Source organism: Neodiprion pinetum, chromosome 2 (genome assembly GCF_021155775.2).
Source record: "Neodiprion pinetum isolate iyNeoPine1 chromosome 2, iyNeoPine1.2, whole genome shotgun sequence".
NCBI classification, from domain to species: domain Eukaryota; kingdom Metazoa; phylum Arthropoda; class Insecta; order Hymenoptera; family Diprionidae; genus Neodiprion; species Neodiprion pinetum.
This window is the reverse complement of record NC_060233.1, coordinates 29,756,771-29,770,136: the sequence shown is the minus strand read 5'-3', so window position 1 is coordinate 29,770,136 and position 13,366 is coordinate 29,756,771. Positions and strand designations below refer to the sequence as shown.

The 13,366-nt window shown below is 41.3% G+C and overlaps 1 protein-coding gene across 3 annotated transcripts in view; it reads left to right on the top strand.

The window, feature by feature from the left end:
• Positions 1-13,366, top strand: part of LOC124211707 (uncharacterized) — a 91,092-nt gene that overhangs the window by 38,810 nt on the left and 38,916 nt on the right. For 2 of the 3 annotated variants that reach the window (XM_046611046.2, XM_046611045.2), the window contains exon 2: positions 596-676. Coding sequence is in view for 1 of the 3 variants with exons in the window: in XM_046611043.2 (XP_046466999.1) it covers positions 11,063-11,213 (151 nt within the window). In the remaining 2 variants the exon portion in view is untranslated. Of the gene's footprint in view, positions 1-595; positions 677-11,006; positions 11,214-13,366 lie in introns of those variants that run through there. The other variant, XM_046611043.2, reaches the window with a different exon arrangement.

Genomic DNA, 13,366 nt, shown 5'->3' with positions numbered 1-13,366 from the left:
GTGCGTACATCCTAAGGCACGTATACTCGGGGGAAGTAGCGTTTTTCCGTCTGCGCGGAAAACTACGGGAGTATCTCGAACGGGTACGAATTTGTATCTACATTTACCAGTCTGCACACTGCACAGGTACTGTTATAAGTATTGGTGGTGAACGCATAACTACGGTCGCTTTAAAGGTATGCGCCCTGTGTCACGTGCATCGCGATGAAGGAGGCTGTAGTGTACTTATACCTATACCTACACCTATACGTACTTACCCACCTACCTATACGCCTCGGGAATGCTGATCGCTTAACGGAGAATGAATTTATACGTTGTATAGGTGCACATAATCATTATATATGAATTATACCGCTGCTGCTGCTGTGCGGTATAAACTGTTTATTTTTTACTCTATTTTTCTTCATTTTAAACACAGATGTACAGGAAAAAGCAATTGTCATAATTATTATTATCATCGTTATCACAGCCTTTTTTTATATTTCATTTTTGTAAATTTCTACATTTATTTTACAGTATATCGTAATTATGTGTCTGTTCGCTGATAAGTGACGATGAGGGTAACGTCAATAATTCGGTTATTTTCTTCTTACAGATTTTTCAACTTACGAAACTCTCGATAGGAGAAGAATTTCGTCATCCCTAACTAGGTGTGGAAATTCATTGTAACACAACTGTGAGTAAACATTTATACATGGATACGTAATTCGATGCACATTTTTATTTTATCGTTCTCTCCTTTCTTCTTACGACGTATCACAACTGTTGGCAATTAGTTGAATACATTATAGTTATTTATATACCTCACAAAATTGGGTATTTCCCGTCTATCCTACAATTTACAATGCCTGCTTCGTAGCTTGGATGCGATTAGCTTTGCCGTACCATATACTCATATTTAGTCACCCAACTATCGACTTGTACAATGTCTACTCCGTTTGCGTTCATTTCTCTATAACTTTCGATAATTTTCTTTGATCCAATATACAACGATATAGTAGTAAGATACTATACAGCTGATAAGATTAAAAAGGGGAAGGGGGGCTTTTGATTCGGTCAACATATACCCACATGATGAACACAAAACCATACAATACACGTTCGTTATACAGTTGTGCGTACACCCTGTGCAAATTTATACGTACATACGTACATATATATATATACGTATATATACGTATAACGTATGGATGGACGAATATATAGATACTTATACGGCGTAGTTTGCCGAAGCGCTTAACTCTATTTAGGCCCGCGATAAACAGATAGGATGTGTAACCTCGAAGGGGGTTACGTAACCGCACAAGAGTTTTCTAGCAGTGCGTGGCTGCTGCCTGGAGTATCTATGTATAATATTATATATGTATGGGATAGATAGAAGAGAGATATATCAGCTGTATTTGCCGGCGACGCCGACGCCGACACCCGCCGCGACGCCGCGTGTCTTCTCTTCTCTTCTCTGTCTCTTCTCTTCTCTTCTCTTTTCTTCTCCTCTCCTCTCCATCTTCTTCTTCTACGCTGTTTCGACGCGCTAAAAGAACGATAGAAGAGACGCCGATGGAATCTGTCTCTTTTCCATACGTACATATTTTCCATATTTTCATCACCGCTGTTCAAACAACAAAAATATTTGTCATAAAAACGATAAAATTCTCTTTCCTAACGCCTGTTACAATTGCGATTTTTAATTATCTCGTTGCGGAGCGTTGGAATTAATTTTATAAAACATCATCGATACGGTGCACTCGATATGGTGTACCTACTTGAGTATGAATTGGTGAGAGATAGATATATATATATATATACATAGAGAGAGAGAGAGAGCGAGAGAGACAGTGAAAAAGAGAGGGAAACATTTCTGGGCATCGTAACGTGTGCCGTGGCGAAATTCTCTGGAGAACTCTGTCACGCGTACAAATAGCCGGCTGACCTCGGTTCGTCTCTATCAATGGCTCGCTCACTGCAGCAGCCTCAATGGCTGTATATTTCGTTTCTTTTCCTACTACGCCGCGATTGCGTGGTGTATATAAGCAAGCGACGGGGGACGCGTTACTTCCCTTCTTCCCTCCTTCCCTCCTTTCCTCCTTCCCTCCTTCATCTCTCTCCTCCGCCACTTCTCCGCTCCAACCAAACTCGCGCCCCGTCAATGCTTTCCCCCTTCCCCACCCTTTGCCGTACCTTCTCTCATTCGCCCCTCTTATCGCCACTATCGTTTTTTCCGCGGTGACTCTCCCCTCCCCTTCTCCGTTGTGTTTCCGTATAGTTTTCGCATGTGAAATTTTTTTAGAACGCTCTTTCTTTTGTCAGCAACTTTTGTATTAATAACACCATGCGATGTTGAGAAATGAATCCAACGTTTGGCAAATTGGTAAAATTGTTCCAACTGCCTCGTTGACTTCGTACTTTTAAAACACTGTGTAATACATTTAACGCTTGGTTCTTTGTTACGTGCGTGCGGTAGCTATAGACAGAGTTTATCGTCTTGAATAATCGGTCGGTAAAAAGTTGTTCATGTTAGCAGTACTCGGTGATCCTGATCCACGTTACCGCGGGTCGATATCGAATCGTAGTGTTGGTAGGATACCTTCACACTGTCGGTAAAATAGAACCTGATCGATTTTCAACAAATTGCCGACCGACGGAGAGGGTTTATTTTACGAGATATTGTTTGAATCGGTTGACTTTTCCTCAGGGTAATTTGTTCTGACCGTTGTAGCTACTTCATGTGTGGTAACTGTGACTCTATAATTTTTTAAGTTTCTGTAAGACCGACGGTCGGTAAATGTTTTATGAGGTTGCGTCAGCGTTTAGCGGAGTCTATCTTTGACCATAAATCCGGTAAATTACAGTCTTATAAGGCTACGAGATTCTGTGATGTCAAGCTTGATTTGAACGCAGCGAAACTTTTCGTCGATAATTTATTTAGTCAATTTTACAATAACGTCTAGTCACATTGTAAGGTTTAATGTTACGCAGTTAAAGACGGTATATAAAGTTTCGTTTATAAATGTCGAAGTCGCGCGGATCTCAGTAGATCCATGTCATTAAGTCAGCATAGACCAGAGGGTGCGCAACTTGTGTAAAATTGCCAACTGCGTAATCGATACTGTAATAAAATTTGTAAAAAATGAAAGATAAAAAAATAGTTCCAACGACTGACTGGACTCGTTAATATTAACGAGAGTGTGCCGTGTTCGGTGTACGAATGTCGTATAAGAATTAACCGTTGATGAGATAAAATAACGATAAGTTATTAATTCCGAGAATATAAATACGTGTATAATGGTATCTATAAGTCAGTGGCATACTTGCATCTACATCGAAATTATCGGGGTTTGGTTAGCTTGTCGTGTATTATCTAAGGATGCATGTGTACACCATCATAGATAATTTCCGGTTTATACGTATACGAATACGCGTTTATTCATATGTATATTACGTTTTATGGAGGAAACGATTCTTACCCCCTTACACGTATATCTATGTACCACGTACGTGTATGAATATAATATTACGCATATAGTATATATCTTATACAGTTCCAGGCAAATCTTAACGGGGTCACAAGTCACGGGGCCGTATATCTTCGCTTACGTGCGGTCTATGCCCGTATCTCGCCCCGTGGTTCTTCCAGATATTGTATCTTACGGGCACACGTGCAAAATAACATTATATGCATATATTATCGTATTTGAATGGCGTATCATTTTTTTTCACGTACTCATGCCTCGTGTTATACTTGCCCCCGTATCAATTTTCTTCAACGTTCATGCACGATGCAGCTGTACCTATCGCATAAAAATTACCATTATACAACCATCGATATTATTATTGGTGCCATGGGCTCATCGAAGATTTGCAAAATTCTTTTACTTTCGATGCACGGCGAAGGTCGGTGAATTGAACCGTGGCTTTGATCGGTGCCGGTTTATCGTGTAACCGTAACTGCAGTTTCTTAACAACAGTCAACACTTCAGATAATAGTATAAAAATATTACTAACAATCATTCGAAGTCGATCATTCATGTAAGGGTTACTTGGCGGTTATGGATAAAACGCGACGCGTACAGAATATGTCGTCCACACACGTTCATCCTTGCGTAACGCAACGTCTATACTATTATACCATAGCAGAGGAACCCAGAATTGTCAGTATTAACAATAATTGCAATGATAGGCTTTTTTTCTTCTAAAAATTCTAATACGAAAGCAAAACTGAGATTATTTACCTCCAGGTATAACAATATAGTGTGACATAAGATTTAATTGAAATCATAAGACAGAGACGTTTCTAAGGGGGGCAAAATCTGATCAATCGCATCTTCCCTCGCATGCGCAGAACGATACGTTTATTCTTTGTCGCTTGCTGCTCGGTGTGAAGCTCGCAAATGCCTGCAAGAGATTCGGAACTTTCCCAAAGCATGTGCAGTCGATAGAAAGATAGCAATCCTCGTCTCAGCCGCAATTACCAGCACATTGTCAGTAGGTCGGATCTCATCGGCGACCACCCAGCTCTATATTACAGCTGCATGGTTCCACGATATCTGCTCGGCTTTATTATGCCCTTTCCGGAATTCAATCGTTGGGGTGGTTGGTGAAGTGGAGTAGCCGCCGTGCATGAAACAAAAACGACACGGGTTTGAGAAAAAGTTGGTGCAGTGTACTAAACATATTAATGGGAAAGCGAAGGTTGGGGAAAAAATAAGACTCGAATAACTGACTATCGAGCCTTGGTCTTATGTCTTGGTCTTGGTCTTGGTCTTGGCTCCCGATTACCGCTCATCCTCAGACGCGTACGTCAGATGTGAACGGTCGAGGGCTTCGCTCGACTCGTACTGCCTTACGTGTTGCTTTGTACCTCGCCGACGACACGTGTTGTCGGTCTTGCTGTTTAGATAACCCGGGGGCGCATCCCCCCTTCTACTCCTTCTCATTCTCCTACTCCTTCTCCGCCACCTTTTTCCCCTTCCTCTTCTCTATGCTGCTACCGAGATGATGATACCAGTTCCTCCAAAGCCTTTCTATGATATATGAGTATACTGTGCTCGTTCGATGGGTTTTATTCCCTGATTTGTTAAACGAATGCATTCCTCACCTGCCTGGCGAGATGTTAACAGCACAGTAAATTCGTTTTCCCGCATCCTAGAAGATGGTGAGGGTATCAAAACTTTGACGTGTGACCAGCATGCGGTAGCGAATACTGCCCGGTATTATGGGGTTTCATATCTGGCTATAGTTATATGATGTGTCTGCGTTGCGATTGGGTCTAGAAGCTAAATATTGCGCAACGTTATTCGCTTTGGAAGAGTTTTTTTGTTTTCCTAGAAGCGTAATATAATTACGTTAATTATTTCGTACACCGATCAGGCTCCAAATATCATTCCCTAAATTCCAGGTTCAAGTTGTTGGTTAATGGCCATGGTAAACCCTGGTATGAAAATTACACGTTTGACTAGCTAATAGTTGCGTAGTACATAGAATTCGTTTGCCGGAAATATTGGGACCACATACCCAGAGATACGAATGAAATTTGGGAAACGATGACTGGAAGGGGCAACTTTTGCAGAGCATAAGAGAATTAGTCGAAACCGACGACACGAGTGTCAGATCGAATTTTGTTTAAGATTAGCTTCGATACGAGTTTTAGACTCTTCGCAAAGTGCCGAGGTAAAAAGCACATCCTCTCTATAACCTGTAACGAGGACCGTATAACCAACCACTGTGGTTGGAGGAAGAATGTTGCGTGCGGTAGGGTCGAGTGACGAGCGATGATAGGTAGGTAATACCACATCGAGATGCAAAGGCTTCGAATATCACTGATCATCGCCCCTTGTTCGAATTTATTCTCTCTCTCTCTCTCTCTCTCTCTCTCTCTCTTTGATCTTCCTAATACAACAGCTATAGCCAGGAAGATGTACAGGTGGTCCTATCGAGTGACGGTTAGATGCAGTATTATATATGCTGCGCGGCTGGGATTAGAGAAGACCATCCGAGAAGAGAGGTTCGTACGAATCCGAAGTGATCTTTGTCGGGGTTCTTGAGGGATGCGTGACGCGTATCTTATGGCTACGATGCGAGATTGCCACGCCTCAGAGTTGGATACACGGTTAACACTCAGCACTACGGCACACGTCCATCTTTCTGTTGTTTTAGGATCTTTTCTCTCGAATATCGCACTCGATGATGCCCTTGCCTTTGCGTGCGTGCATGTGTGGGTGTGTGTGTGCGCATGCTATACTTACGTAGCGGGCTATCTACTAATCACAGTTGTGTTAAAAGGTGTCATTGATATGTATATGCATAACTTAGTTGCACTTTTCTTTCTTCTTTTACTGCTTTGCGACAGTCCGAAGGAAGACGGTTGACGGTTGACATACGACAGTCGACTGTTTTAGGCGTCAGGTTTAACGCATATGACTAACACTTATACATTCTTCTCATTTCTTTTTCTAGTTCTTCTACTTCTTCTTCTTCTTCTTCTTCTTCTTCTCATATTCCGCATTTAGACTCTTCCTCGAAGTTCACATTCTTATACCTGTCTGTAGGAAATTGAATCTTTCCAGGATATAACGTGCAAGATTCGAAAGAATATAATATGTCTGTATACAGTTTTAAGAAGGTTTTTGATTCTTGTTTTATCAGTTCTATTGATTATTCTACTTTCAGCAAATCTGGTGATCTAGATGATACGTACCTGTTATTTTAGACGAAACTGGTTTTCACAATGATTTAACAGATGGATTTGATTCTGAGATCATTGTGAAAGCTAATTTTGTTCTTTCGCCATCGATGATTGTTCGTACGCGGCAGTACCGTTGGGGAGGTTGAAAAAAAATTTCTGTCAACCTGCAGGGAAAATATACTGGGAACGCAACATCGGTCGGTTATAATAATCGTAAGTATTTCGACGCATGAAGAGTGACGTCACGTAATACGTAAGTTTCAATTAATTCTTAACTAATTCAATCAAACGATCCAGCGATCGGTTTGATATTCGGCAGTTGCGGCATTCGATTATTTAATTTTTTCTACTCGTTTGAGAATATTTTTTCATCGCTAATTTCTCCGGCATCAAGGTTCCTTCACTGCCACTCAGCATCGCGCGCCAATTACGCTGCATTTATACCGCGAACGCATGTTGGTTGGCTGAATACAGGCAGGCAGACAGGCAGGCGGGGTATAATAAATAAGTTTTTGTATTAATTTCCGTTAGCGATTTATCAAAGGGCGAACCGGCGAGATCGTATCTTGAGCTGCTGAAACTCGCTCGGGCAGCCAAGTCGGTAAGAAGTTTAATCGTAAGTGGCTGGCAGCAGCGGAGTAAGGGCTCTGCTCCTCCGCGGATGTATAGTTTTACATACGTTGTATACACGCATGTATGTATGTATGTGTATATAAAACGCGTACCGCGTCAAGTATTGCACACACAGAGCCGACGATTAGCTGTCTCTTGCATTGCGTACGGGGGGTAGCTCAACGCTATCAACTATCGCGTGTCAAACGAGCCCGCAAGACGTACAAGAAAATCCGAAGAGTCAGAATTGAAACAACGCAGCCGGGAAACTTTATACGTCCTAGACCCCTGACGCGCATACGTGCAACGTGTCGTTCTCCTGCAGCGCGCCGCGTTTGAAATTCCTGATAAATTTTTATGGACTTTCAAACTCTCTAGCATGTGAATCTGGACATGTATGTATGTATGTACGGGACGTATGCGGTAAGTGTGAGTACCGCTTCCTGGACCCTGAAGGGCTCAAGGATCCGTCAACGGGTCAAGCGTGCGCTTTCATACCTCCGGCACTCGTATACGTGATAAGTTGTAAAAATAAAATCTAAAGAAACGATTGAAGTTTGGCTTTTTTCACCAACTCTCAAGTGTCAGGATCGTATCCGGGAACAACTATAGGAATTTTAGACACTGGTTTATTAACGTATAAAATATCGCAATCGAGCGGATGAAAAAATTATTTCATTTTCACTATATCTACCAATCACGTGGGGCGGTCAATTTTACATTTTACATATAGATCTACAGAATTCAACTCGTTATTTTTAATTTCGTTTTAAGGGCGAATGAAAGATGTTTTGCGAAAAAATTGATCACCCCAGGGTGAATTTATACATTTTTTCCCAGGTGATTTTAAAAAATAAAAAGTGATCGTATCAGTGAATATTAATGACAAAAATTTCATACATTACATAAATTCTTCGATACGGTTCATTTTCTTTCTGCGAAAATACTACCATTTTCTTTTGTACAGTCGAGAAAAACTTTTCTACGCGATCAAAATTTAAGACTGATTATAAGTTTAAGTCAGTTTGGATATAAAAAATTGCTAATCGTATATAAACAATCTTTCTTGCATAAAATCCATAAAATTGCGACTGCCGTAGACAAAAGGAAATTTTTCGTGAAAATCGTTGATTAATTTTCAAAAAAATTTGACTTTATACGATTGCATTTATTCTATCTTACATCTATCATTATTGCAGTGGCGTTACAGATTACATACATCATGGACTATAGTATAATGAAAATTCGTCACCTGCTTCCATTGCGCCGTGTTGGTACAGCCATATTTCGTGCGGTAGATGGCGGGGAGGGAAGGAGGGGGTGTCGTTAAATTTTCTGGCAAATTATGAGGCAACGAATGAAATATAGTCCCCGGTGTATATCGGGTTACGGCAGCAGTGAGTCTGCATAATAGAGCGAGAGTCCTAGAGGCAGGTCCATGGTGCTGGTGCATGCAGCAGCAACCGTACACAAGTATTTATATTGCGTCTAACTCGCCCCGAGATATTTTGACGCGTAAACAACAAAATTTATAGGGGATAAAAATTGGAGTGAAATTTTGTTCGAGGACCGTTGTGTAAATATTTTAAACTATCAGGCGATACAAACCTAGCTTTTACGAGCTTGAGGCACGAAAGCAAACCTATTTGGTATACACGCTTCGTTCAAAAATTGTATAGTGTAATTAACAGTAGACACGGCGTTGGTCACTAGGGTAAACGCAACGGTAAACGGATAAGCTTAAAGCTAAAATCTCGCATGCAATTCATCGCTTTCTTCGAGTACACGAGATAAGAGAATTAACACCTTGTCGGATAAAGCATTCATGTAGTAGCAGAAAACTTGAAACAATTTCCAAAGATTTTTATGAATGGATTATTTCAAAGTCTAAATTCGACCGATGAGGTACAGCTTCAATCCAAAGTTCAGAATTTCACTTCTCAGAGCCGGGTTCAGGGTTCTTTGGCACAGTCGACTCGCCACGGTTCGTGTTCCCCGCTTCGATTCAACGGTCTCGAAGGACTTTACTTTGCCTCCGTCGCCTGCAGCTCGCGCGTCTTTCACGTCGTATAAAAGAAACGGCTACCGAAAGAATTTTCCCTCTTTCTCTGATTCCTTCGCCTTACCTCTGTCTCGCTCATTTTCTGAACCTTATCAACTTGCGGTCCTCCGCTTACCTCGGCTAGTAAAAAGAGAGCGACGAGTGAGAGCAGGGGGCTCGGTCAAGTGCGGCAAGTGGCAGGTCGCCATTGAGTCGAGTGTGCGGTGGGGTTTCGGTGATTATTCCTCCTCGTTTACTCGAGTCAAGTTCAATTTTCGGCTTTAATCGGAATCGCTATTGCCGCAGTTTGAAATGGCCCGCCTTGAGAGTAGCAACTTTTTTAGTCAACTTTCATTCGTCAATTGAGTAAAAGAAAATGAGGTGTGGGTCTTTTATGGATTATAATTCGGTGTCAATCTAACACTATATGATTTTCAATTCCGAATTCCAAATTGACCAGAAAAATTGTTTTACACTAGTCGACACTCCCGTACCGACAAATTTTGGTAAATCTTAACGTCAACGTTTATCACAGTCAAGTCCTGAACATGTCTTGGACTCGATTGTTTCTACCAAAAATTGCCAATTACGCCTACAGCTGTTATGTATAAATCAGTAGTGAGCCAGTTAGTCGATTCCAAGTTAGATTCACAATTAGAGTAATTAGTTTGACGATTCGGTATACTGTCTGTCACTTTCTAGACGGTATGAATTTTCTGCTGTTTAATATACAGCTACTTGTATACCAAGTGTGCAGGTCATTATGTTTTATTACTGTTATATCGCCGTTATCGGGGGACAGGATCGTTATAAGGATGGACGAAATGGGAATTCAAGTAGCGACGTATCGCTAATTCAGACCGAGGAGAAGCCGCAGTCAAGTCCTGCTGCAAGAGCCGGAGGACCGGAAGATAAACCAGTAAATACAAGCGTATGAAAGTGTATAATAAAGGCGCGTATGATTATATCAAGGTTTTGGAAACAATTTCACTTTTATGACCGGGGCGGGAATTTTAAGCGAGCGCGACGGATTCTCGTTAAACTTTTGGGCCTTTCTTCAAAACTCGTAAATCTTCGCAACGCGAGGCTAAGCCATCCCTTCCAGCCGTCCTTTATACGCGAGGACTCGCTCCTTATGTGTGCCCGCATTCGCCCCACGCTTATAACAGTCTCACACACAGGCTCAGATTACGAGGAACACTTTCAGTTAGGTTTTTCTCTTTCTCTCATTGGGACTCACGTTTTTACAATTGTACAACAAGCTTTAAAAGTTAAATTCGAAAAAGAGCGCCAAGACTGGCGTCACGCATCCGAAAATTGGAAGAGAGGACACTGGACGGTATAAGGAATAGGTTTTGTTTCAGAGATTTTGTTTCTTATCGATTTTCGAGTATCTACGGCGTCAAGCGAGGAGTCGGTGATGATTTTGAAGGTGTTACGGAGTAGCGAATGGCGCCAATTTCCAAAGAAGAACGGCGCCCGGCTACGGAGGGAAAGCCAACGATCGTCACTTTACGATTTGACGGGTAAGTTCTGCGTCGCGACGTTCCAGCAGGTGCGCGTAGGATTGCGCAATAGGCAAAATTGATCTAGAATCGATTGTTGCGAATTCTTGCTAAGCGCGACGTCACGTAACAGATGGCGCAAAGGTATCCGAGTTGCGGTAGGTCGATAGATTTCGAATCACTGTAGTTCTGGCGAACACTGGTGACGCAAGTTTTCCTTTAATGCAAGGTTTTGTATTTGGAATTTCGGGGATGGCGCGAACGATAGGTTTTCATAGAGTGCCGTGTTATATAAGTTATTTTGGATTTCCGTTGATACTGCTAAGGCGACCGTTTGAAACAATGGAAAGCTATCTATTGCGGCTTCGAAGAGGTAAGCGCTTCTTTATTTCTTGCTATCGAATTTCGAGAGTAACAAAGTAACAGCTTGCCATTTTTGGATTACGATAACGATATGCGTTCGAAATTCGTTTGATGATCGTAGCCTGAGTTGAGGGTTGACGATTCGAGTCAGTTTTTTGTTTGAAATTAGTTTTAACGTAAACTGCGTGTAGCCAAAATTCTATTCTATTCTGTGTCGAGTCGCGTTCGCAGATTTTTCAGTGTCGCCTCTCGAATAGGTCGCGAATTCCCGTGTGTGGGTGTGTCGAATGGCGTCGGTATAATTTTCGAATTGCGGAAAAGATTACGAATTTCTTATGTCAGTTTATGATTCGGATCGCGATCATTTTATGATTTCGATTGTACGCTGTTCGATGAAATTTCCAATTAAGATTATACCTGATCTGAGGAAATTTACCATTATGGTTGCGTTAAACTCCATTCGATTTCTGTGTACCAAATAGTATGAAATAGTCTTGTATAGCTACTTTTTCGAACACGTATAAACTTGTAGAGGTTTATTGTGATTTTTTACATTGCGACCTACAAGCGCGACAATTTCATATTGTGATGGCTTGGGCTGTGTATATTTTCCATATTACCTCCCCTCAGAACGGAATCCATTGACATCTGTCATACAGAACGGAAAAAAAATAAAGTAAAATAAAAAAAAGTTTAGGCTTTGGATAACTTCGAATTACCTTGAGCTGCAAAGGTTGTTTTTGCACACAAATTTGATCTGATTCTTACAACCCAAGGTAATTTGAGATTACACAAAGTCTAAGCTTTATTCTTTTATTTTATTTTAGTACTTTTTTTTATGATACATTGTTTATTTATATTTTGTTTTTGTTTTTCTCGTTCTGTATGACTGATGTAGATAAATTTTGTTTTGAGCCCAATGTATCCTACTCTCAGCATTACTGAGGTCAAGAAATATTTTCTTCATTGTAAACACTGGTTCGCGGCAGTTAGGTTATTCCGGTTACAATTAGCAAACGCGTGGGAAATACCGGGACACAAAATAGAACTCGCACTCAGAGAAGAACAAAAAAATAATCAACATCATGAAAATTTGACGATCAAACGTATTCTGTAAACCTCTGCACAGCTTACCCTCAAGTTATGTAAAATCATTGCATATCTTGAGATCAGTTAAACAAATATCGGAGGGTTCTTGTCGCCCAATCAGTCATCGGTACAAGCGGCTTCGACGCATTCACGTCTTCTCACAGTATCCATCTGGCGTAAACTTATTGAGATTTTTTCTTATCTAACACGTCTTTCAAGTCTCTGGAATTTCTCCTTAGTTTCAGAGGGTTCTATAATTCGAAAAAGCGTCTCACTCGTCTCAGGAATAACGTGATGAATTTTTGTTGACGGTTAAAACGAGCCAAGTTGGAACAAAGTTGTACTTTTTTACTGTCAACATTGCCGGCGCAGAATTAGATGGATACTCGGGAGCTCGAGCTCTTTTTGCATCCAACACGTGGCCACGGACGATGCGTGATGATGCTGGGGCAAAGATCGCCGAGCGATAGGGATTATTAGGACGGAGAGTCGGTTTATAGTCGGACGAACGAGGGCCGCTGGCCTGCGTGCAATTTGAGCGCGGCAAAACGCAATGGCGCGAACATCCGCAGAGCCATGCAACTCCACGCGGCGTTATTTATTCTTCGGTGTTACGTATTACGATTTAAGTTGGGAATCCACCCACACTCGGTAACCAGGGTATAAAACGCGGCGTGTGCAACGCGTACGAGACATTAGCTCGCTCCGGACTACGTTTTGTTGGATGATAATTAATTAAGCTTTAAGCGCAGAGTCCGCATACCGTTTACGCGCGCGTTTATCCTACCGCACAGTGGATTTTGCGATATGAAAACACTGCGGGGTGGATATAATACGATTTGTAAGCTTTGATCAATGGTGACGGTACAGATTCCAGCGTATCGCAATCAGGAGATTAATCAAGATACAAGTTTGAACAAAGTTCTTTTTAATTTCGAATATCATCTGCGGCAATTATTGGTAGTTTATTATACATTATATGTTATGAAATTTTAATAAACCTGGTGGCAGAGTCGTAATTTATCCATTTCTATGTAACGTGAGTTCGAAAATTTTTAACATTGCGATCGATGA